The 26,342-nt window shown below is 42.9% G+C and overlaps 1 protein-coding gene across 1 annotated transcript in view; it reads right to left on the reverse strand.

The window, feature by feature from the left end:
• LOC145399781 (uncharacterized) overlaps positions 1-21,661 on the reverse strand; it is a 95,158-nt gene extending 73,497 nt beyond the window's left edge. The window contains exons 1-8 of the mRNA XM_080272330.1: positions 21,491-21,661; positions 20,113-20,207; positions 10,261-10,402; positions 9,425-9,579; positions 8,800-9,005; positions 6,773-6,873; positions 5,250-5,461; positions 1,111-1,303 (exon numbers count right to left, since the gene is read on the reverse strand). Of these exons, the coding sequence (XP_080128456.1) occupies positions 1,111-1,303; positions 5,250-5,461; positions 6,773-6,873; positions 8,800-9,005; positions 9,425-9,579; positions 10,261-10,402; positions 20,113-20,207; positions 21,491-21,661 (1,275 nt within the window). The remainder of the gene's footprint in view (positions 1-1,110; positions 1,304-5,249; positions 5,462-6,772; positions 6,874-8,799; positions 9,006-9,424; positions 9,580-10,260; positions 10,403-20,112; positions 20,208-21,490) is intronic.
• Between the last annotated feature and the right edge of the window lie 4,681 nt (positions 21,662-26,342).

The following is a 26,342-nucleotide window of genomic DNA, read 5'->3' on the forward strand; positions in this document are numbered from 1 at the left end:
GTACCACCACCCTCTAGCTACAACTAGCATACTTTACCTTTGTACTACTGACCTCAGTTGTTGCCAAATATCGCGTTTTCCCCCCGTCCCCCCCCCCACCACGGCCCGGCCAGCCTGGCTGTGATACATGGCAGCGCTCTGAGCGCTTAGAACTGTAAATCTGCGCTCTCCTCTCACAAGCAGTTTATGCTACTAGGAAAGGCTTGTTTCCCCAGTTGTAACACTAGCTTTTTTTCTCACGGTTTGCCCCTGTTTAGCGTCAGTTTACTGCAGGCTTTCAAAGTGACAATATGGCGAGTTCTAGCTCTTCCCAGTCAGTGCAAGCGGCCGCCAGGAACGAGAATAAAGTGGCGGGCGTAAGGCAGAATAAAAAGCGCGCCGTGGTGATCTTTTGGGAAGTAATACGATTGAAAATAATGTAGTATACATGTTTTTAGCTGTGAAAATGGAAATGTTTGTTGAGTGACGGGAAGACCGCCGCCACAGTGCATGTCGGCCGTATGCTCCGTTGATTTTAGCCTTATTTTCAGTGCTTATTGTACAAATACGGATTCCTAACTACCTTTACGTTGTAGTATAAAGTTTACTGTGACAGAATGAGGCTGTGGTAGTGGGGAAACCGGGTTGCTGGAGGTGTGAAAGTGAAGATTTGGTTACCCAACTTTGCAAGTCTCCACAAGTCCTTGGGTAGTCCACGAAGGCTCAACACCTGTCTCTGGAGAAAGCTGAATGTAAGTACTATCTGCCATACCAAGTATAATGTTCTAGGGTTAATCTCTGATTTTTGGCGAATATTTTCCTACAGGTACTCAGACCGCGATACAACCCCGCCACTCGGGGAGGATCGACTGTACACGGCCACGTTTAAGGGGTTAACAACTGAAAGAAGGATGGCAGACTGAAGGAGAGGAACAACATCGTGCAGTCTATTGGGTTCATATTTCAGACGACACTGGGTTTACATTTAGTTATACTAATTCTACTACAGTTTTTATACTACAGCCAAATGTTAAGGTGTAATATGAAAATAAATCACTCAGGAAGAGGTGCTACAAACCCTTCCATGGCACTTAGAAAATGGTCCCACAACTATAAAAACCACTCACTGACCATAAGAGCCTGGACTGACTTCACACGGGGGTTATGGTGGAAGTGGAGTGCGGTGAACCAGGCCTCGATGCGCTCACGAGACAAGCCTGAGTCTGAGTCGCCACCATTGAACTCATAGTCTAGGGTGAGCCCTGCCATGAGTCGCACACACTGGCTCCCCTCGCACATCATTAGAGCATCCAGAAAGAAGTTTCTAAAAAAATAATAATAATAAAAAATAATAAATAAAAATGATAACTGCCAATCCCATACCAATCCCTCTGAGATGCAGCATTCCAAGGCTAAGCTACCATAATACAGAACATTTATAGACAAGTTGCTACATGCACTGGCACCTCTGACACATCATTACAACATCTAGAAGAAAGATCCTAAAAAATAATAATAATAATAATTAAATACCAGTCCATTCATTGTATGCTTTCTTCTTTTGTGCCACAACCTGTCTCACCTCTTCATTCCACCATGCGGTTCCTTGCACCCCCTACCATCTTCTCTTCACCCCACACACCACATCACATGCTGCACAGATTTCTTCTGTGAATATCTTGCACACACCTTCCACGTCCCCCATCTGCTCCAATTCATATTTACCCAATGTTCCTCCACTTCTCTCTTATATTCTGCCTTTTTCTCATCCTCTTGTAACTTTTCCACTCTTCTTGCAACTACTCCTTCCTTCCGTCCTTCCCCTCTTCTATTTCTCCATCTTATTTGGATCTTGATTCTGGCCACCACCAAGTAGTGGTCAGAAAGTCCACTCCCCCAACCTCTATAAGCTCTTGCATCCATTACACATCGTCACATCTTTTCATCCACACACACATAATCAATCGTTGCCTTCCTTTCATTCAGTTCACCACCCACCCTTCTCATCATTTGCCATGTATACCTGTGGATCATTTTGTGCCCAAAGTGGGTATTGGCTATCACTAACCCCCTCCCGGCACAAATGTCCACTAACGCACTGCCATTCTCATCCATCTCAGCGGGCACACCCCACTCACCAACTATGCCATCTACCTTCTCATTCTCTGCTTTACCATCCATATCACCAATCAAAAACACTCTCTAATTCCTTCCAAACTTTTCCATGCACACTTCCACATTTGTCCAGAACTCTTCTCTCACTCTGCTTGCACGATCTTGCGTTGGCGCATACACACACACAATTTTCCACATTTGTATTCCAACTTTTAATCTCACCCACACAATCCTTCAGCTAACTGATCCATACTCTCTTATGTTCTTTTTCCATCTTTTACTCACAACAATACACACTCCTTCTTTTGCCCTCTCATTCTCACCTACTCCTGCACATATACCCCATCCATACTCCCATTCTCTCACACTCTCTCCTCTCCATTTAGTTTCAGTTACTCAACATGCATCCACTTTCGCACCCTCAAGCACCTGGACAATCTCTCTCTCTTTCACCTCATCATTAGCACTCCTTACATTCCACTTTGCGATCCATACCATGTCCTTTGTGTCCTTGTCCGAGGCTTCTTGTTCGTCTTTCTAGTTAGCTGTTTTCCAGGGAGGGGCACTAACCCTCCGCTAACCCTTTTAGTCGCCTCGTACGACAAGCAGGGATACTGGGGGAGTATTCTTGAAAACCCCCCTACCCCCAGGGGGTAGGAATAAGTTGAGAAGCAGAAGAGAGTTATATGTAGAAAGGAAGAGAGAGGTGAAAAGATTAGTAAGAGAGAGTAAGAAGAGAGTGGATGAGGAATTTGGAAGGAATTTGAATGTAAAGTGGAGGGACTGTAAGAAAATGTTCTGGAAAGAGGTGAAGAAAGTAAGAAAGAGTGGCAATGAAGTTAGTAGGGGAGTGAAAGATAAAAATGGTAGATTACTAGTCGAGAAGGGAGAAAAAGTGAGAAAATGGAGAGAACACTTTAAGGAATTGTTGAACATAGAGGATGGAAGTAATGCAAGTATAAGTGGCTGGGGAATGGCTGGGAGAAGGAGGGAGGTGAGAAGACAGGAGGAAATCAGTAGGACAGAAGTTGTGGAAGCAATGAAGAAAGTCAAACTGGGGAAAGCCCCAGGAATTCATGGAGTGTGTGGTGAAATGCTGAAGCATGGGGGAAAGATAGTAGTAGAATGGATGTGGAAGATGTGTAGATTGGCTTGGGAGGAAGGTAGAGTCCCGGAGGATTGGAAGTCAGGTATAATTATTCCCTTGTACAAAGGAAAAGGGGAAAAAGAAGTGTGTGGTAGTCATAGAGGCATTTGTCTTCTTAGTGTAACAGGAAAAGTGTATGGTAGGATACTTATTGACAGAGTTAGGGAAATAACAGAGGAATTAGTTGGAGAGGAACAGGAAGGTTTTAGGAAGGGAAGAGGTTGTGTAAATCAGATATTCATTCTTAGATCTTTAGTGGAAAAGTTTCTAGAGAAGGGAAAGAAGTTGTATGCAGCCTTCATGGATTTGGAGAAAGCATATGACAGGATGGATAGACAAAGATTGTGGAAAGTATTAAGAATATGTGGAGTAGATGGGAAGTTGTTGAATGCTGTGAAGAGTATGTATGATGGTGCTAAGGCTGCAGTGCATGTGGATAGTGAACTGAGTGAATTTTTCTCTTTGAAGGTAGGGTTGAAACAGGGATGTGTCATGTCTCCATGGTCGTTCAATCTGTACATGGATGGGGTAATAAAAGTGGTACAAGGTAGAGTATTGGATGTTGGAGTGGCCCTAATGAGAGAGGGTAGTGTTTGGAAACTCCCTGTACTGTTGTTTGCGGATGATACTGTGTTGTTAAGTGAAGACGAAGGGGAGCTGCAAGGCTTGGTGGATGAGTTTGGGAGGGTGTGTAAGAAACGGAATCGAAAGGTGAATATAGGGAAGAGTAAAGTTATGGTCTTTGAGAGAGGTGAAGTCAGTGAATGTACAGTGAGGTTGGATGGTGAGGAAATGGAAAATGTGAGTATAGGAGTGTGATGAGTAAGGATGGAAGTTTGGAGGGTGAAGTGCTTGAAAGGGTACAACAAGGAAAAAAGGCTGCTGGTTCCTTGAAAGCAGTGATAAGAAACAGGGAAGTGAGCATGGAAGTGAAAAAGTTACTACATGACAGTACTGCGATACCAACTCTAATGTATGGAAGTGAAGCTTGGATGTTGCTGGAAGGACACCAGTCAAGAGTGAGAGCAGTGGAAATGAGTTATTTAAGAGGAGCCTGTGGAGTCACATGGAGAGACAGGCTGACAAATGAGGATATAAAGGAGCGCTGTGGTGTGGATGTCGATGTGATAGGAAGCGTTATGAGGAACACACTGAGGTGGTTTGGCCATGTGGAGAGGATGGAGGGTAAGAGACTGATGAGGAGAGTGTATGTGAGTGAGGTGGAGGGGGGGGAGAGGGAAGGGGAGGCCGGGGATGAGATGCAGGGATGGAGTGGAGAGGTATATGAGAGAGAGGGGTGTGAGTTGGGAGCAGGGCAGTGAAATGGCAGGGGACAGGGCAAAGTGGAGGCAATTTGTTTGTGGCCAACCCGTACAGGATTAAGGCATCTGGCAATAGATAGATAGACAGAAATAACAGTAATAAAACAGTGGCAATAATAATAATAATAATAAATACAGTAACAGCAAACAGTAATTGTCATTGCTATTTTACCCCCTCTAAGGTGCAAGAGCCAGAACCTAGACTAGCACAGTACAGTACTGTACTTTTAACACCCTGAATTCGATGATGTTCATTTTATCTGCATATGATTTTATTCAACTTAGGATCTGTAGTAGGGAGGGGGGTCTTAAGAAGGCTGTATCTAACCCCTCCAGTTCCAAAATACTATCTTAAGCTAAATAAAAATAATCTGGAGGTGGCAAGTATAAAATAAAAAAGAAAATATCCTCATTGTGAAGGGGTTAAAGGTAGATATCCTCATGCACTGATGAGTTAATACCAGTTCTTCTCTTAAAGTTGTTTGTATTTCATTATAAGCTCTTCTGAAATCATACATGAGTGTGTTTTCTTGTACTTTTCATCCCTCATTCATGAAGCATACCTCACTAAAAGTTGTTTCACGTAAAGAAGCATATTACCTGCACACATCCTTGACCACCAAGTGAGAACTAACAATGATGATGATGATGATGAAGATGATGATGAAGATGATGCTTCCACTCACCTGTGATTTTTATTATCCTTGACTGAGTTCCAGATGCCTTCAAGCTGTCCTTCCTCCTCCTGCTCCTCCCCCTCCTCTTCTGCGTCTCCCTCTCCTACCACCTCCATCTGGCTCATGAGGTGTACTAGGTGGGAGAACAGGTGTGGTCGCTGCTCCACCAAGCCCGAGTCTTGATCTAACGACTCAACCAAAGACTCCAGTGTGGCTTCAATCTGAGGTATGAGAAAAAGAATATAATACCAATACTTACTATAGACTGTACCTGTTTTACTCTAAGCTGACCTAAAATTGGTGTCTCTCTATCTTGAACAAAGAATTGCAACAATAGACTAATGTTAGAATATGATGCAAGTCATGAAGAAGTGCTGTGGAAAGGATGTAAAGCCAGTCTTATTCTGCCACTGAGCTACATGAAGTAGGCTGCAAAAGGACAAAAATCTGGGCCAAGTTAAGGTAAAGCAATTATAGTACATTTGTTCTTACCTGACAAAGAACCCTAACTCATTTTAGCTCAGTCTATACCCACGTGTAATCGAAGAGCAGGAGGAGTTAAAGATGAATACAGGGAGTTGATCTTGATTTATCATCTTCAAAGAAAGTCTTAGTTGAGCAGAGTATGTATTACACAGGGACTTAATTTACTAAGTCTAGTCGGACCCCTCTTCTTATTTGATCTCTCCACTACCTCCCGGTTCTATGGCTAGTCCCTTTCTGAGCTCTGATTCCTACATTCTCGTTTAACAGGGGTCGTGTCACATGGGCTATACTGTTGTTGAAGCTTCTAGAACACTGTATGTCTGTGTGTATGTACAGCTTCTGGTGCACGTCCAGCATTCATTCACTTAAGAGTTGCAAGGGTTGCTGAGACACATCCCATCTCATCCCCTGGCTTGGTGCTTCTATCTGTCTATCTATCTATGAGTTGTATTATTATAATATGGGGTCCTGACACATGAAGTAGGCTGCAAAAGGACAAAAATCTGGGTCAAGTTAAGGTAAAGCAATTATAGTACATTTGTTCTTACCTGACAAAGACCCCTAACTCATTTTAGCTCAGTCTATACCCACGTGTAGTCAGACTGGAGGGCTGATCTGACTGTAGTTTTTAGATGTGAGAGAAAGCATGCAACGTTCAGCACATGTTCTACTTAACAGGTAATATAAAACAAAATACAGAGTCTTTATTATATGCTAGTAATGTGTTCCAATATATCACAAATACCACAGTGGCATTTTGTCAAAGGTGCCCTCATTCAATATATATCTTTTTGTTTTGTTTGTTTCTTTCTTTTATGGATCAGACTCTGGGCATAGGCTTTAATAGCCCACTCCATAAGGCCCATCAGTCCTCCTACATACCATGCCCTTCTATTCATGAAAACTCACTTAGCATTAAAAAAATATATAACTACCACACTAGAGGGGCTGAGGGAACAGTATGGCATAATATGCATGCAAACTGCAAAAGGAAGAAGTGCTAAGGAGTCTTCACAACCAAAAAGAATAAGGTCCTATGCCCATACCTGTGCCTTAACATCCATTTCTTCCTTTTTCCTTTTCTTGGTTGCTGCTGCTGCACCCACCAGATCAGCAGAGAGTGCTGCCTGTTTCCACATATGTCCAACTGGTCAGAGAAAAAGGCAATATATACATCAATTTCTAAGTCAACACTGCACATTCATTCCTCATTTGGGGCTATATTCTAGGTGATATAGGAGGCTTCATAACACCTCTTACTTAGCAAGTAGTAGTAGTAGTAGTTGTTCCCTAGGCAGTCTGGCCGAACAGCCCCGAGTCCTTTAGGAAGGCCATGGCCTAGACCGGGCTTTCCCACAGAGCTCTCAAAGAGTGTATGTTGTGTTGTTGACGTAGGTGATTGTGTGTAATGCAGTCTTCCATAATGTGCTTAATAGTATGGGGTGCTGTGTTGCATCCTGGACAGGCATCAGTGACGGAGTCATCCAGCCTCCTCTGGTAGCTTAAGAGGGCTGGATGGTGCCCACATCTCAGCCTGGCCAGGTGGACCCTGTCCTCATGAGGGAGATAGGATTCAGAAGGGTGGATGTCAGGAGGCTGTGCATGCAGCTGTGTATTGTCTTTAAGTGACTGAATGGAGCGGCGAGTGATCTGAGTGTGGATATGTTTCTGGAAGCTGGTCTGAGGCGGGCAAAGGGGGAGAGATGACAGTATTTGTGTATAGTATCGTGTGCTGGGTGTTATTTTGATGTTCCTTGGTGTGGGTGGATGTGCTGCCATGTAATATGGTGGATGTTGTGCGTTTGTGGAGGCTGCAGCAAGAAACTGGGTGCCTCTCATGTCTAGGTGATCCTTGACTTTGAGGACTTTGGTTTCTTGATGTAGGTGGTCTGTGGGTGTAGTAGCTGTGCAACCTGTGATTATTTTTAGGGCCCTGTGCTGTATGGTCTGTAGAGTGTTGTAGTGTGTTTTGGTGAGGTTAGAAGCCCAGGCAGGGCTTGCATAATTCATCACTGAATGTATGTATTGTTTGTATACTGTGGTGGTGGTTTCATTGTTGTGTCCGAATGTTGTATGGGCAAGTGACCTCAAAGCATTGAGTCTTGGTGTTATTTTATTTTTAATGTTTGTGATGTGTTGTTTAAATGACACTGATGTATTGTATGTTGCACCAAGGATTGTGTGTGTGTGGTAGGGGAGTGTTGTTTATGGTGAGGTGTGGGATGTGACTGTGTTCTGCTGTCCAGTTTGAGAAAGGCCACTGTAGATTTGGCTGGGGCTATCTTGAGCCTGTTTGTGGTGAACCATTTGTGTAGTGTGTTGAGGTAAGGCTGAATGATGTGTGCAGCTGTGTTTGCATTTTGGTGCGTACATGTAAGTGTTATATCATCTGCATAGGAAGCTATGCGTATCTGTGGTGTGTGGGGTGTGGGTATGTCATGCATGTATAGGTTAAAGAGTGTAGGGGACAAAACAGATCCTTGGGGGGACGCCATTTGTGATTACTTACTTAGCAAGTTACTCTGCTAAGTATGATATTTATGTCTTTTTAATATCAATACAGTTTGCATCAATAACATTTTTAGAAATACTGATGTTAAATATGCAAAATAAATTGCTGTGGAAGAGGTATCAAGAAGTATCTGCAGCTACTTAAAGTACAACCCTTAAAGTTTAGAATTTGTGCTGGCAAAATGCTATTTTGTGAAACAGCTTTAAGTAAGGCATGTCTCTGGTTCATAACTGAGGGGTTAAAAACATAAAAAAAAAAAAGATAATAATAAATTCTGACATCAAAGCAACTTGAATGATTCTTAAGCAACTTGAACCAAAACACAGATGCTAATCAGTCAGCAACTTATTAACAGAATGAGTGAAACAGCTTTAAATAGGGACTACCTGTATGGTTCATGACCTTATAGTTTGAGACAAATGATTGTCAGATATTTCCCCACTTGTACCTCTCATTTTCCTCTGTTGTTGTATGCTGTGCCAGGGGTAAAAGTGATGGACATGCCCTAACACTGAAGAAAATGCCGTGGAATTGTAAGCTAACTTTTGTTACCAGCTATACCTTTGGAAAAATTTCCCTCTGGCAGGTCCTCCACACTCAGTTTCCGCAGTGAGGAGGAGATGGTCACGGAAGCCAGAGGTGAGGAGGCTGGAGATGAAGAGTTGCCCACAAAGGAAGCCAAGGAGGTACTGACTTGGATTTCTTCGGTACATTCTGCTTCATTAAATTCGCCGGAGGAGTGTTGTAACTGGCAGGTTTGGTGGCTTCTGTATGGGAACAAGGAATAATAGCACATTTTTTCCCACCTGACACAGGTCCTTAACCTCTTTTGGCTCCTCATCTTATGTCACCTTTATTGATTTTTTTTTTATAAAGCCCAAAGCAGATATGTTACACAAAAATTGTCTGTTAAACTTCCAATAAAGCTGATCAGTCAATATCCTCCAATTTACAGTACAATCAACTATGTGGAAAATGTATGATGCTTTGGAACACATCCCTGACATATAACAAGGCCGTTCTGTAAACAGTAATTTATCTTCAACACATTCCTCAAATCCCTATCTATCTCCTGAAAGATGGATATTTGACTGCAGGAAAAGGGACACTTCAGCCTGCAGTACACCAGGTTTACATTCATATGAGCCTGGGGCCACAACAACACCAGCAACACAAACAACTCTACCTGAAGATGGGTGCCTGGTGTGATGGTCGGGTGTGGTAGTGAGTGTAGGGAATGTAGGGCAGGTGACTGCTGGCATGACATCCATTTTTCTTCTTGATCAACACCGAGTCACTCTCGGCACTGTACTGTGTTTCACACCACCCTGACACATCCTCCTGCAAAAGTTTATCATCGAGTTATGTGTTGTAGTACTTGAGGGACTGTGTGAGCTGCTTACCCTATCCCCATGCATAGCTCTTAACAGTCATCATCATCATCAGCATGACCTCTTTCTCTCACCTAAGACTAGGGTGAGGTACAATCTAGAAAACAGGGAAGCAAAAAAAAAAAAAAAAAAAAAAAAAATTGGCTAAATGCCTAGTGTACTTGGCCATATACTCATTCACTCACCAATCAAGACCCTGGAATCCTGGCTTTACTTCACATGCCCAGTTACTTGCACATATTTTCTAGTATTTTCCTTTACTGATAGGATTCACATTAGCTGACAGATAGCCTAGCTACTGACTGTCAGTTACAAGCAATAAATCAAATAACAGTCTTTAAGTGGAGAAAATAAAGAATGAGAGATTGACTAGGAGGATGTACTGTACAGTACAGTACGTAAGTGCTGTGGAGAAGGACATGGGCAAGAGGGGGGAGGTTGAGGATTAGGTAGAAAGGAGTGAAGTACTGTACTATATATGAAAAAGATGTTGGGAACTGGAGAAGTGCAGAATAATGGTGGAGAACAAAGTGACATGGAGGTTATTTGTCTGTAGCCACTCCCTCCAAGATTAAGATATCCGGCCATAGATCCAGAGATAAAGCACCACTATAGATATTAATTGTCTTACCTCATCTACAATGACCACACTGCCAGGAGTGATGTCAGTGATGGAGAACTGGAGTGTGGACAGAACACCACGCTTGAAGTTGGTTACCACAGGGTCCTCATCCTGGTGAGGGCACAGGTGATCCACATGCCCTGCCTGGTAGCTGTGCCAATACAGTACAGTATTTCATAATCATAGATATATATATATAGAGAGAGAGATACAGTATATATATATATATAGATAGAGAGATACATACATACATACATACATAAATAGTATATATATATATATATATATATATATATATAGTATATACTGTTCTCGCGACCACTTATGTGTTCAGACTGGTCACAACCGGTCCAAAGTGGCCCACGAAAACCCGGCAAGGTGAGAGTGATAGAAGAGAGTGAGACTTAAAAGGCCACGTAAGAATCGAGGGTAAAGGGACGTACTAGACTGATAAGATTGAGGTGACTTTAACCTAGAATTTTAATTACTTCCACTGATGTAAATAATAAAATGTTGCTGTAGCAATTATTTAAACTGACGAGACCCAATACGGCCTCAAACACTTATGTGCTGGAAGGGAGATGTCAGGCAGAGAAGTGGAAGTTCGTAAGACTGAAGCCAGAAATGCCTACGCATGCGATGAAACGAATACCTACAGACTAGCAGTGTGTATATATATATATATACTGTATATATATATATATATATATATATATATATATATATATATATATATATATATATATATATATATTGAAATGCGTGACTTACAACGTAGTGCCCCCGAGAAGGAAACAAGTGAGGAATACCATAGTGCCCCCGAAAATGAGACGAGTGGTGTACAGCCCAGTGCCCCCGGGAACTTACCGACACCCCCACCCGGACCCCACGGAGTAGCCGCCACCTGACGACGGGATACAGCGCAACAACGACATACGTCAGCCCGGGCCGTGCGCCCATGTCACTCAGCCGTCGCGCCGTCACCATAGCAGGAGGACATTACCTTCAGGGAGTGGGATTGCTGAATCAGCTAGGGATGGAGTTGCTCGCATAACTCCAGACAGCGCCCCTCAGTAGACGGCCTACTGCCGCTCCCGCCCTCGCCAGACTGCCAATTGCCGCTCTGAAGGTGCCCCTACAGAGACGGCCTATTGCCGCTCCTCCCTCCTGCAGAAGGAGGAGGCCTACTGCCGCTCCCGCCTTCGCCAGACGGCCAATTGCCGCTCCAAAGGTGGTGCCCTCGAGACGGCCTACTGCCGCTCCTCCCTCCGCCAGAAGGAGACGGCCTACTGCCGCTCCCGCCTTCATCAGACGGCCAATTGCCGCTCCGAAGACGTTGCCCCTGAGACGGCCTACTGCCGCTCTTCCCTCCTGCAGAAGGAGACGGCCTACTGCCGCTCCCGCCTTCGCCAGACGGCCCACTATCGCTCAGAAGGTGCTGCCCCTGAGAAGGCCAATTGCCGCTCCTCCCTCCTGAAGCAGGAGACGGCCTACTGCCGCTTCCGCCTTCGTCAGACGGCCTACTGCGGCTCTGAAGACGCACAGAGGTGCGCTGACTCCCCCAGTCAGGCCACGGCCAATTGCCGGGCCCTGACACCTGATAGTCCTTCCCCTGGGCAGCCACGGCCAATTGCCGGGCCCCACGGACAAAAGGAGGCATTGAGTGAGTCATCGCCCCGGCAGGAGACAAGAGCCCGGACCTCCCGTACCAGAGCAGCCCAGCCAGGCCTCACAGCCTCCCCTGGCCTCCGCTCCCTACGCCTGGCTCTGGAGCAGACTCACCTGACGGACCCCAGTGTAAGCCAGTGCCGCAGTCCTTCCCTGTCGTCGCCCCTAGATTCTGGAAAACGCAGTCCTCAGCCTCTCCAGACCCTCCCCAGGACGCCCGGGCGTGATCTCCCTACGCCCCCACGACGGCGTAAGACTCCCACCTCCGGCCGAGACTTACACCAGAGGTTTCTGGAGCTGTTCGGCCCCCGTCCTGAGGGCCACACCCCTGAGCCCAGCCCGGAGACCGCGGGCCCCTTCGCCACCTGTAGCCCTGGACGCGAGAGGACGCCCCTACGAGTTGTCCAGTGCCCTCTCGGCACGCCTCCCCTTGGCGGTGCCCCTACCCCGGCAGCGTGTTCCTCCCCCGCCCCCCCCCCACGATGAGTGACTCGTGTGGTATTGCCCCAAGACTAGTGACGGAAATTATATTTAGTGTGACATTGCCCTAGAAAATAGGTTACAGTGATATAGTGACTAAATGCATGTCCAGCAGCAGGGCGGGTGAAATCACGGGCGAGTGAGTAAGGATGAGAACCGTGAGTGAATCCCGAGAACTCTGACTCATAAGTGACGCCCTAGTAAGAAACCAGTAAGAACTCTTCCCCTGAGGTAGACTCTGTAGTGAAAGTATACATATGTCCCTTGCTGTCAGAAAACCATAGAAAGTGAGAATAATATCCGTCCCTTTGTATTACCGTAAATACAGTGAATATCCAGTGTCCTGCTATTCCCTCTCTCCCTACAACATCTCCTCCCCATAACTAACGTAATATAAACGAGTGATAGATCAAATGTCAAAACCCTTTTTCTATCAAGTGATACTATGAGTAAATTAGAAAGACGTATCCTTTCCCAATATTACTATAACTCTGTTCCGGTTCGTCACGAGTCCTTCCCCTCTCGCCCCCCCCCCCCCGTGTGAACTCTCCCTCCCGCGTTCTCATGCGCTCCCGTGTTCCCTAGTTTTTCTGTATTGGCAACCGTAGTGGTTAAGTCAGTATCCTGCGAGATACTAATATCCTAAGTAAGGTTTTATTTCTGTGTCACTATTCGTGTTGTAATATCTGTATTTTGTCCTGTGTCTGACTGTGGGAATATACGTGCAAAAGGTTATTGCCTAGAGTTATTGTGTCCTGCCTCTCTTTCATTGCACTAAGCTCCGGTCACGAAAGAGCACCCTGCTACACGTTAGGTGTTTTAGGACCGAGGAGTCGGGGGGTAGGTTTTTTTTTTTCAAGAATACTCCATTACTCCCCCAGTATCCCTGCTTGTCGTAAAAGGCAACTAAAAGGGTTGGCGGAGGGTTAGTGTCCCTCCCCGGAAAACAACTAACTAAAAAGACAAACAATAAGCCTCGGACAAGGACTGACCAAAAGATGACGACCAAGGACCGGACAAAGGACATGGTTATCGGAACTTGGAATGTAAGGGGAGCGAATGATGAGGTGAAAGAGAGAGAGATTGTCCAGGTGCTTGAGGGTGCGAAAGGTGATGTATGCGGAATATCAATCTATCTATCCATTGCCAGACGCCTCAATTCCGTTTGGGGTGGCCACAAACAAATCGCCTCCAAGTCGCCCTGTCCCCCGCCATTTCACTGCCCTGCTCCCAACTCACACCCCCCTCTCTCATATACCTCTCCACCCCATCCCTCCATCTCATCCTCGGCCTCCCCCTCCCTCTTCCCCCCTCCACCTCACTCACATACATTCTCTTCGTCAGTCTTTCGCCCTCCATCCTCTCCACATGGCCAAACTACCTCAGTGAGTTCCTCATAACGCTTCCTATCACATCCACACCATAACGCTCCTTTATATCCTCATTCGCCAGCCTGTCTCTCCATGTGACTCCACAGGCTCCTCTTAAATAACTCATTTCCACTGCACTCACTCTTGACTTGTGTCCTTCCAACAACGTCCAAGCTTCACTTCCATACGTTAGAGTTGGTATCACAATACTGTCATGTAGTAACTTTTTCACTTCCATGCTCACTTCCCTGTTTCTTATCACTGCTTTCAAAGAACCAGCAACCTTTCTTCCCTGCTGTACCCTTTCAAGCATTTCACCCTCCAAACCTCCATCCTGACTCATCACACTACCCAAGTACTTAAACGTACTCACATTTTCCAATTCCTCACCATCCAACCTCGCTGTACATTCACTGACTTCACCTCTCTCAAAGACCATCACTTTACTCTTCCCTACATTCACCTTTAGATTCCGTTTCTTACACACTCTCCCAAACTCATCCACCAAGCCTTGCAACTCCCCTTCGTCTTCACTCAACAACACAGTATCATCTGCAAACAACAGTACATGGAGTTTCCAAACACTATCCTCTCTCACCAGGGCCACTCCAACATCCACTACCCTTCCATGTACCTCTTTTATTGCCCCATCCATGTACAGATTGAACAACCATGGAGACATGACACATCCCTGTTTCAACCCCTTTCAAAGAGAAAAATTCACTTAGTTCACCAACCACACGCAATGCAGCATTCGCACCATCGTACATACTCTTCACAGCATTCAACAACTTCACATCTACTCCATATATTCTTAACACTTTCCACAACCCTTGTCTATCCACTCTCTCATATGCTTTCTCCAAATCCATGAAAGCCGCATACAACTTCTTTCCCTTCTCTAGAAATTTTTCCAATAAAGATCTAACAATGAATATCTGATCTACACAACCTCTTTCCTTCCTAAAGCCTCCCTGTTCTTCTCCAACTAATTTCTCTGTTCTTTCTCTAACTCTGTCAATAAGTATCCTACCATACACTTTTCCTACTATACTAAGAAGACACATGCCCCTATGATTACCACACACTCCTTTTTCCCCTTTTCCTTTGTACAAGGGAATAATTATACCTGACTTCCAATCCTCCCGGACTCTACCTTCCTCCCAGGCCAATCTGCACATCTTCCACATCCATTCTACTACTATCTCTCCCCCATGCTTCAGCATTTCACTGAAACGAAATGGAGAGATGAGAGTGTGAGAGAATGGGAGTATGGATGGATGTGCAGGAGTAGGTGTGAATGAGAGGGCAAAAGAAGGAGTATGTATAGTTGTGAGTAAAAGATGGAAGAAAAGCATAAGAGTATCAGTTGGGTCAAGGATTGTGTGGGTAAGATTGAAAGTTGGAATACAAATGTGGGCGATTGTGTGTGTGTGTGTCTATGCGCCAACGCAAGATCGTGCAAGCAGATTGAGAGAAGAGTTCTAGACAAATGTGGAAGTGTGCATGGAAAAGTTTGGAAGGAATGAGAAAGTGTGTTTGATCGATGATATGACTGGTAAAGTAGGGAATGTGAAGGTGGATGGAATAGTTGGTGAGTGGGGTATGCCTGCTGAGATAAATGAGAATGGCAGTGCGTTAGTGTACATTTGTGCTGGGAGGGGATTGGTGATAGCCAATACCCTCTTCAGGCACAAGATGATCCACAGGTATACATGGCGAGTGATGAGAAGGGTGGGTGGTGAACCGAATGAAAGGAAGGCAATGATTGATTATGTGTGTGTGGATGAAAGGATGCGAAAATGTGTAATGGATGCAAGAGCTTATAGAAGTTGGGGGAGTGGTCTTTCTGACCACTACTTGGTGGTGGCCAGAGTCAAGGTCCAGTTAGGATGGAGAAATAGAAGGGAGGGACGGGAAGAAGGAGTATCTGTAAGGAGAGTGGAAAGGTTACAAGAGGATGAGAAAAAGGCAGCGTATAAGAGAGAAGTGGAGGAACGACTGGGCAAATATGAATTGGAGCAGATGGGGGAAGTGGAAGGTGTGTGCAGGATATTTACAGAAGAAATATGTGCAGCATGTGATGTGGTGTGTGGGAGGAAGAGAAGACGAAGGGGTGTGCAAGGAACAGCGTGGTGGAATGAAGAGGTGAGACAGGCTGTGGCACAAAAGAAGAAAGCATACAATGAATGGATGAGAAATAGGGGCGTGGAAGAAGTTGAGAGGCGGAAGAGAGAGTTATATGTAGAAAGAGAGAGGTGAAAAGATTAGTGAGAGAGTGAGAAGAGAGCGGGTGAGGAATTTGGAAGGAACTTGAGTGTAAAGTGGAGGGACTGTAAGAAAATGTTCTGGAAAGAGGTGAACAGAGTAAGACAGGGTGGAAGTGAAGTTAGCAGGGGAGTGAAAGATAAAAATGGTAGATTACTAGTGGAGAAGGGAGAAAAAGTGAGCAGATGGAGAGAACAATTTAAGGAATTGTTGAACATAGAGGGTGGAAGTAAAGCGAGTATAAGTGGCTGGGGAATGGCTGGGAGGAGGAGGGAGGTGAGAAGACAGGAAGAAATCAGTAGGATAGAAGTTGTGGAAGCAATGAAGAAAGTTAAATTGGGGAAAGTCCAAGGAATTGATGGAGTGTGTGGTGAAATGCTGAAGTATGGGGGAGAGATAGTAGTAGAATGGATGTGGAAAATGTGCAGATTGGCCTGGGAGGACGGTAGAGTCCCGGAGGATTGGAAGTCAGGTATAATTATTCTCTTCTACAAAGGAAAAAGGGAAGAAGAAGTGTGTGGTAATCATAGGGGCATCTGTCTTCTTAGTATAATAGGAAAAGTGTATAGTAGAATACTTATTGACAGAGTTAAAGAAAGAACAGAGGACTTAGTTGGAGAAGAACGGGGAGGCTTTAGGAAGGGAAGAGGTTGTGTAGATCAGATATTCATTCTTAGATCTTTAGTGGAAAAGTTTCTAGAGAAGGGAAAGAAGTTGTATGCGGCTTTCATGGATTTGGAGAAAGCATATGACAGGGTGGATAGACAAGGATTGTGGAAAGTATTAAGAATGTATGGAGTAGATGAGAAGTTGCTTAATGCTGTGAGGAGTATGTATGATGGTGCTAAGGCTGCAGTGCGTGTGGATGGTGAACTGAGTGAATTTTTCTCATTGAAGGTTGGGTTGAAACAGGGATGTGTCATGTTTCCATGGTTGTTCAATCTGTACATGGATGTGGTAATAAAGGAGGTCCAAGGAAGGGTAGTGGATGTTGGAGTGGCCCTGGTGAGACAGAGTAATGTTTGGATATTCCTTGTACTGTTGTTTGCAGATGATACTGTGTTGTTGAGTGAAGACGAAGGAGAGCTGCAAGGCTTGGTGGATGAGTTTGGGAGAGTGTGTAAGAAACGGAATCTAAAGGTGAATGTAGGGAAGAGTAAAGTGATGGTCTTTGAGAGAGGTGAGGTCAGTGAATGTATAGCGAGGCTGGATGGTGAGGAATTGGAAAATGTGAGTACGTTTAAGTACTTGGGTAGTGTGATGAGTAAGGTCGGAGGTTTGGAGAGTGAAGTGCTTGAAAGGGTACAGCAGGGAAGAAAGGTTGCTGGTTCCTTGAAAGCAATGATAAGAAACAGGGAAGTGAGCATGGAAGTGAAAAAGTTACTACATGACAGTATTGTAATACCAACTCTAACGTATGGAAGTGAAGCTTGGACGTTGCTGGAAGGACACAAGTCAAGAGTGAGAGCAGTAGAAATGAGTTATTTAAGAGGAGCCTGTGGAGTCACATGGAGAGACAGGCTGACAAATGAGAATATAAAGGAGCATGGTGGTGTGGATGTGGACGTGATGGGAAACGTTATGAGGACTACACTGAGGTGGTTTGGCCATGTGGAGAGGATGGAGGGCGAAAGACTGACGAAGAGAGTGCATGTGAGTGAGGTGGAGGGGGGAAGAGGGAGGGAGAGGCCAAGGATGAGATGGAGAGATGGGGTGGAGAGGTATATGAGAGAGGGGTGTGTGAGTTGGGAGCGGGGCAGTGAAATGGCGGGGGACAGGGCGACGTGGAGGCGGTTTGTTTGTGGCCACCCCGAAAGGAACTGAGGCGTCTGGCAATAGATAGATAGACAGATATATATATATATATATATATATATATATATATATATATATATATATATATATATATATATATATATATATTGCCAGACTCCTCAATCCCGTTTGGGGTGGCCACAAACAAATCGCCTCCAAGTCGCCCTTTCCCCCGTCATTTCACTGCCCTGCTCCCAACTCACCCCCCCCTCTCTCATATACCTCTCCACCCCATCCCTCCATCTCATCCTCGGCCTCCTCCCTCTTCCCCCCTCCACCTCACTCACATACACTCTCTTCGTCAGTCTTTCACCCTCCATCCTCTCCACATGGCCAAACCACCTCAGTGTGTTCCTCATAACGCTTCCTATCACATCCACATCAACACCACAACGCTCCTTTATATCCGCATTCGTCAGCCTGTCTCTCCATGTGACTCCACAGGCTCCTCTTAAATAACTCATTTCCACTGCTCTCACTCTTGACTTGTGTCCTTCCAACAACGTCCAAGCTTCACTTCCGTACGTTAGAGTTGGTATCACAATACTGTCATGTAGTAACTTTTTCACTTCCATGCTCACTTCCCTGTTTCTTATCACTGCTTTCAAAGAATCACTGCTTTCAAAGAACCAGCAACCTTTCTTCCCTGGTGTACCCTTTCAAGCACTTCACCCTCCATTATATATATATATATATATATATATATATATATATATATATATATATATATATATATATATATATATATATATATATATATATATATTTCGTCGAGGTTTCACAGGGGCAGAATAAGTGGGGACTTCATCATAAGCGAGAATTGATCCCCTTCCAAACATATGAACAGAGGACACCAGTAATTTGGTGTATGGATTATTTTTTTTTTACCCATTTGTTTTTCCTTCCTCCGTTCTGTTATTAAAAAAAAAAAAAAATATGCGACCCCTACGGTGTTTTGAGTACACCACGCAAGAAGTTGCAATGACAACAGCGTGAGGTCTCGATAGAAAATGGGTATCATGTTGCAAACTCATAAGGACATAAGAAGAGAGGATTACTGCAGTGGACCTGTCTGCCCATGCTAGGCAGCTGCCAAGAGAGTGACTAATTACAAGAATAAGACAACGATGTAAAAGTATGGAAGAAGGCTCTACCCCGCCCACCAAACCCTCCAGGCTCCAGCCGAAAGCGGCAGGAAAAAGGGAGAAGGAACACCACGCAATATCGAAAAACTGACGTGGACATTGGATTAACACATATAAATAAACGAGGACTAATTTGGATTTTCACTGACAGATTTACAACCAAAAGTTTCTGACTTCCGTACAGTACCGAGGAGTGAAACCCCTTCATGTGATGACATCTACATAACCGAGCGTTTCCTGTGCCCAGTTATACAGACCTCCCTAAACTCTCCTCTTTCCTCATATTGAGAATGACAGATTGCCGGAGAAGGGTAATCTTAGTCTGCAGTCCTCTGGGTTCACGATTCGGATGAACCTGGGGCTGCTGCTGCTGCTACTACTACTACTACTACTACTATACTGCTACTGCTACTACTGCTGCTACTACTACTACTAACACCATCACTATCACCACCACCGCCATTGCTACTACTACTACTACTACTACTACTACTACTACTACTACTACTACTACTACTACTACTGCTACTACTACTACTGTACAGTACAGTACAATACTTGCTGTAGAATAACACTGACGATTGTAATTTTTTTGTGTCTGACTCTGAGCATAGGCTTCACAATGAAGAGAGAAACCAGTACTTGACACAGGGAAAATCATCCAGCATATTATCATTATGTCGGGAATTGAACCTAGGACTCTAAGGTGAGACAACTTTTCTCTGTCCGTGGCTGTCCGTGGCGTAGGGGTTTGCTGCCTGGCTCTCACCTGAAAGTCCCGGGTTCGATTTCTGGCATAATGGTTTTATGTTGGATAGACTTCACAGCCTGTGCCCTGAGGCCCAGCAGTCCCCCTATGTACTATATACCTCCACATGCCACCACTTCGGTGCTAACACCCACTTGACTACATGCTAGGGCTCTCATACAGGCTTGGTGGTACTGGTACGAATAAGGCTGGTGGAATGCATATGATCTTCTCATGTTTGGAAATGCGTTGTCGCACTATCGAGTTAAAGTGAACACGTATTTCACCCCTCACGAATCTCTATATTTCATAGGCTATTCTTTGCAGCTTAAGCAGTCACCATCATCACCATCATCATCATCATCACCTGAAATGTAGATCGTGTTCCTGTAGGGCCTCTCTGATCCACTGGGCATCGTCAACTTGGCTGGATTCTGCTCCCTCCACGTCCTCCATCTCAATCTGTGGGACAGAAAGGTATTCAGGCTCCTATGACTTACTCTCAGGTGAATACACCATCATTAAGTGGAAGAGAGTACTAGAGTTGTGCAGAGTTATAGGAGGTTGATGGTAACAATAGTAACACCTAGATTCTACAGCTTACTCTCGGATGTACAAAATCATGTGACGTTAGCTGGAATAGAACACTAGAGTTATCTCGATTAAGGAAGAGTTAACTTTATTTATGCAAGGAAGAAGGAACCGAAGACCAGAAACCCACAAGATTGTTCCTAAAAAAAAAAAAAAAAAAATCAATGAGCAACAGGATATATGTAACTAAAGGACGAAAATTTCCGCCACGATAAGGTGAATGGACTATAGCAAACAAAATTTTATAATGTCACAGGACTAAAGGGATTAAAACTGTTCTGTTGTAGGTCATGACTGTAAATTAATAAGTTATATGTTAAGAATAAGTTTATAATTAAAGATAAATTAAGAAATATGTAACTTCTTATCAAATTGCTCTTACACTGAGATAGCGGCCTTTTTTTTTTTTTTTTTGTATCTCTTATCACTTTCGTTAGTTACTTTGAGATAACGAATAACTGTATCCTGTCAGTGTGAGATAGTTTTTTTTTTTTTTTTTTTTTATGTGTCCGACTCTGGGCATAGGCTTCACAGCCTGATTTCAAGGCCCAGTAGTCCTCCTACGTACCGCACACCTCTACATGTCACCACTTCGGCGCTAACACCCACCGTCCATATTGAATACATGCTAGGGCTGTCTCATACAGGACTGGTGTATTGGTATTAGCTGGGGTATTTTTTCGACATGTCGGCGGGCCTTCTGGTAGATGGGTCTGTCTGTCTGTCTCTCTCTCTCTCTCTCTCTCTCTCTGATTACATGGTTACCACCTAGCGTAGTAAATGGTTTCCTGGTTTACAAAAAAAAAAAAAAAAAGTTTGGCTTGTCTCTCAGAGCAATACCTGAAGGAAGCACTATACTTAAGGAGTGGGTGGCGGGCACCCCACCTACCACTCAGGCTCCATTCTCGTTGGTTAAGGAAGCTCCCTAACACCTCTTCCTTAGCTATTCATTTCTGGATATGGCTGGTTAATATCCTTATATACGTTATTTATGCAGAGTATGGCGATATTGGATGGATTTATGTAACACAGAAGAGGACAGTTAAGTGTAATAAACAAAGTATATCGATTAGGAAAAGGTGTTAAGAGAAAAAACGATGAAAATACGGGCTAAAATCTTACAAACGGCAAATCTTCCAGCCCCGGAATCTTACCTTCATCTTAAGGTCGCAGGGCGTGTTGGCGGAGATGATGACCTGCATTAACATGATCATTTGTGACTGGTCGGGCTGCATCACCCCACTGCTGCTCACCACCTGCCCTCTGTACTCCATCTTGTACTCCTTGCCCGCCTCGAACACCGCGGCGCCCCCACCTGTGTGCATTTTAATGGAATATGTGTGTGTGTGTGTGTGTGTGTGTGTGTGTGTGTGTGTGTGTGTGTGTGTGTGTGTGTGTTTAGAGGCGTGTGTATGTGTGTAGGCTATATGTGTGCATGTATGTATGTCAGAGTGGTATGTATGTAGGAACCGATGTTACACGGGTATGTATGGATGTACAGAGTGTATGTATGTACCGTGTATGTATGTACAGTATGTATATATTCATGTTTGTATATATGTGTATCAAAGTAGTATGCATGTAGGTACCGATATCACAGAGGTATGTATGTATATATAAATGTATGTATGTATTTATGTATGTATATTAATGATTATAAAAATGTCTTTTTGAATACATACAAGTAACATTGTGTGTCTTACATCTAATGACAACTATAAGCAATACTCTGATATTAGTGTGAAATAATAGTACAAATAAATCGAGTTAAAAAGGAAAAAAATAAAAAGGTATTAACATTTTGGAAATAATAATAATAATAATAATAATAATAACGGGCATGAAAACAACACAAAAAGATAATTATTGCCGTACCTTCATCATAGCAGGTGAGGGCACACATTGGGTCGTCTGCAATAACAACATAACGAAAGATAAGCAGATAAAGAAATAAAAAGACCATAGATGAAGGTAAATAAAATAAATGATATGGTTTTTAATACTTGGAGTCCAAGGTTGTATTTTTAAGAGGAATAAAATAGACAAAAAATATTATAAAGCGGAACCGAACTAGGGTTGAAGGATTTTGAAATAAGAATAAAGTGGCAATGAAAATGAGGAAAATTCTAACATAATGAAGAGAGAGAGAGAGAGAGAGAGAGAGACTCCATAGTCTTTCTGTTTACCTAACAGTGAGCCGATCCCTCTATGTATCACTTATTTACACATTTATTACAAAAAAGGGGGACAGTCCCAAAAGAAATTCTCTCTCTCTCTCTCTCTCTCTCTCTCTCTCTCTCTCTCTCTCTCTCTGTATCTATCGACTGATCTATCACTCATTCATTACGGCCGTGAACGTGACCACACAGTACGGCCTCGAGATCGTCCCCTGAGAAGTCGCTGATAAGGTGACCAGATAACAGTAGACACAGATAACAGTAGACGCAGATAAGGCTGGTAGATAAGGCTTCTCCCTCCCACACGCACATCAGCCTGGCAACAGAATCTTAGCCAAGGAGAAAGTCCATAATATTTCTATTTTTGTGTGAGAATTTCGCGTGCTTAGTCTGTTTTCTTTTTTTCATTTTTTTAGTTCTTCTTTCCTTAAAAACTTTATTCTTGCCCGTACCAGGCGGTTTTATTAAGAGAGTATTATTATTATTATTATTATTATTATTATACACTGGGAGGTCTAACTGTAGCTTCCATTAACCTCTTCACTTCTAAGGGGTGTTGGAGAGAGACGCCTTCATGTGGTGGCACCGATATAACCAGGCGGCTCCACTGCCTGGTTATACAAACGTTCCTTACCTACTTCTCCCAGAGAGGATGACGGACTGCAGAAGGGCAATATTAGCCTGAACTCCACCGGGTTCACGTTTCAGATGAACCTGGCGCTTTACCAACAGTAGCTACTTGGGTCCGTATTCTCGTCGGGTACGGAATCTCCTAAAGGCCTCTTTCTAACCGATTTATTTTGATTATTGCATCTTCTTACCCTTTTCCGTGTTATACTATATAAATCCTTATAATATCGCCATACTGTGCATAAATAATGTACAAGAAGATATTAACCAGCCACATCCATAAATAAATCGCTAAGGAAGAGGTGTTAGGAAGTTTCCTTAACTGACGAGAATACGAGTCTAGGGAACTCTCCTGAGCTGGATTAAATCGTCTGGAAGTAACGGGAATAATTAGGGGGGAAAAAAGTTGGTCGTTTCCTAGGTGGCATGGGAAACTTCGAAGCGCCTTCTTTTTTTTTTTAGCAATTTATTTTTCATTTTTACTCTAACATTCTCTTGCATGTTATTAAAAAGTTTTACTACTGACATAATTTGCATTCATCATCATCATCATCATCATCACATAAAAGATGCTGAGGCATAATGTGCAGAATAAATCCCTTACCGGTAGGTGTTGCGAAATCTGGATGTAAGAAGAAGAGCTGAGCTCCAAATCAAACCAAAATAACAAAAAAAGGAGGAAAGTAAACAAAACAAAAATGGCAAATAATGATAAGGGAAGACGGGTGGATAACGACGAGTGCAGGGGATGCAAGAAAAGGGTAAAGGAGAACGACAGAGGACTACAATGTGATATGTGTGAGTGGTGGTACCACATCATCTGTGAACAGGTCAGTCCTACCCTGTATAGAGAACTAAGAGATGAAGAACAAATATGGGTATGCAAGACCTGCAGACCACAAGCAAAAAGAAGAATGGCAGCTAGTCCCAGAAAGAATGAGAATATAGGATTGAAAATAGACGAGCTAAGAGAAGAAATACATATAATCTTCAGAGAAAAAGACCACAGAATGGGATAGGAAGCTAGAGAGGATTTAAAGGAGGATTTTAAGAGGGAATGGGACAGCAAGCTAGATAACATGAAAGAGGAATTAAAGAAAGAAGCAAAGGAAGAGGTCATGAAAGAAATTAAAGGAGAGGACAGAGTAGAAGAACAGCTGAAAGAGGACACAAAAGAGGAAATTAGAGAGAAAATTCTAGAGGATATGAAAGAAAAAGAAGAAAAAGAAAGAAGGAAGAGAAATATAATAATATATAACTTAGTAGAATCAGAGAATAGTAAACCCTAGGGAAAGGATAGATGATGATGTAAGATTATGTACAGAAATAATCAAGGAGGAAATAAAAGTAAGAGATATTGAAATAGAAGATGCAATAAGGCTAGGCAGTAAAGGAGATGAAGGTACAAGAAGACGACCCCTACTTCTCAAACTTAAAGAAACAAAAATGAAATGGGATGTATTAAAAAAGGCTAGGAATCTGAAAAACACACAAAAGGTAGAAGCCAAAAGAATCTCAATAGTAATAGATATGACTAGGAAGGAAAGAGAGGAAAATAAATTGCTGTGGGAGCAGCTAAAAGAAAAAAGAGAAAAGGAGAGACAGGCTGGTACATAAACAAAGGCCAACTAAAAAGGAAAGATGAGAGAAGAGATTGAAACAAGAAGGAAAATACAAATAAAATAAAATTACTAAATATACAAGGATTAACAAATGTAAAAATAACGGAAATAGAAACAATTATATCAGAAGGAGAGTTAATGTGCCTGACTGAAACTCAACAAAAAATTGATAAAGTAAAAATAAGTAATGGCCTTAAATACGTAAGCAGCATGAGAAATATAAATGACAAAAAGGGAGGAGGTTTGTTAATACTATTCAAAAGGAAAACAGGTATTGAAGTAGAGAAAATAACAACTATAAATAATGACCTACTCTTTAGCAGTTGCAATATGATAAATTTCAAATATAAACTACTCTTAGTATATTTACCTGCAGGGGAGAAGGAAGAAGATAAACAGAGATATGACAGATTAAAAGAAGAAATAGAGAATATACTAGAAAATATGAAAGAGGAGCCGTTTATAATGCTAGGGGACTTCAATGCGCATTTAGGCTTCATAGGATCACAGAAATTAGACAAAAAAGGGAAGGATGTAGTAAAATGGATGGAGGAATACAACCTCATACTACTAAACAATGACCAAAACTGTGAGGGAGAATATACATGGGAGAGAGGAAACAGCAAAAGTGCCATTGATCTTGTACTAGTTAACCAAAGGTTCTATGACAAATACAAATACATGAAAATAGATGAGGTGCAAAATCAATCAGACCTATCTGACCACAACTTAATTGAAGTTGGATATGAAGGAGGAGGAACAAAAAGAAATTTTCATGATAACTGGCAGAGAAAAAGAGTACTATACAACAGATGAAGAGTCCCTAGGCAGATTTGTAGGAGAAATGGAGAAAATATGTAAGGAAGGATTGGCAAACAGAATGGAAATGATGGAAAAGGAAGTGAAGAAAACAGCAGACAAAGTACTACTGAAAAGTTATAAAAGAAGAAAAGAAAAAACAAATAAAAATATAGAACCTCCCTGGATGAATAACATTATCAGAAGAGAAATAAACAAAAGAAAAGAAATAAACAGAAATAGGAGAAATGAGAAGGACGAAGAAAAGAAAAAAGTCTTACTGAACAGATATGAGGCACAAAAACGAAAAGTACAAGAATACATCAAACAAGAAATAACTATATATGAAAAGAAAAAAACAAAGGAGGTGAAGGAGAGCACTGATAAGAGCAGAAAGATATGGGAATTAATCAATAAATTAAGGGGAACTGAGCCAAAAGAGAATAAAGAGATAGAATTGTACAACACAGAAGGAGATAAACTAGAACCAGAAACAGCAACAGAGGAACTCATAGGTTACTGGAAGGGAATATATCAAAAACACCAAAACCAGATAAATAAAGTGTGGAATGAAGAAGAAAGGGAAACATATAAAAGAGAGAAAGAAACTGTAAACAGCCATAATTCAGACACCAGCGGCCAATATAAGATAGCAGACCTAATAATGGAACACATGGACATGGCAATTAGCACAAACACTGGAATTAGCCCAATGCTGCCACCAGTAATAACAGAAGAAGAAACAAAAAAACACATACTAAATATACAAAATAAAAAAG

Source organism: Coenobita brevimanus, chromosome 50, assembly GCF_032717465.1.
Source record: "Coenobita brevimanus isolate Jiangsu-jjx chromosome 50, ASM3271746v2, whole genome shotgun sequence".
NCBI lineage: Eukaryota > Metazoa > Arthropoda > Malacostraca > Decapoda > Coenobitidae > Coenobita > Coenobita brevimanus.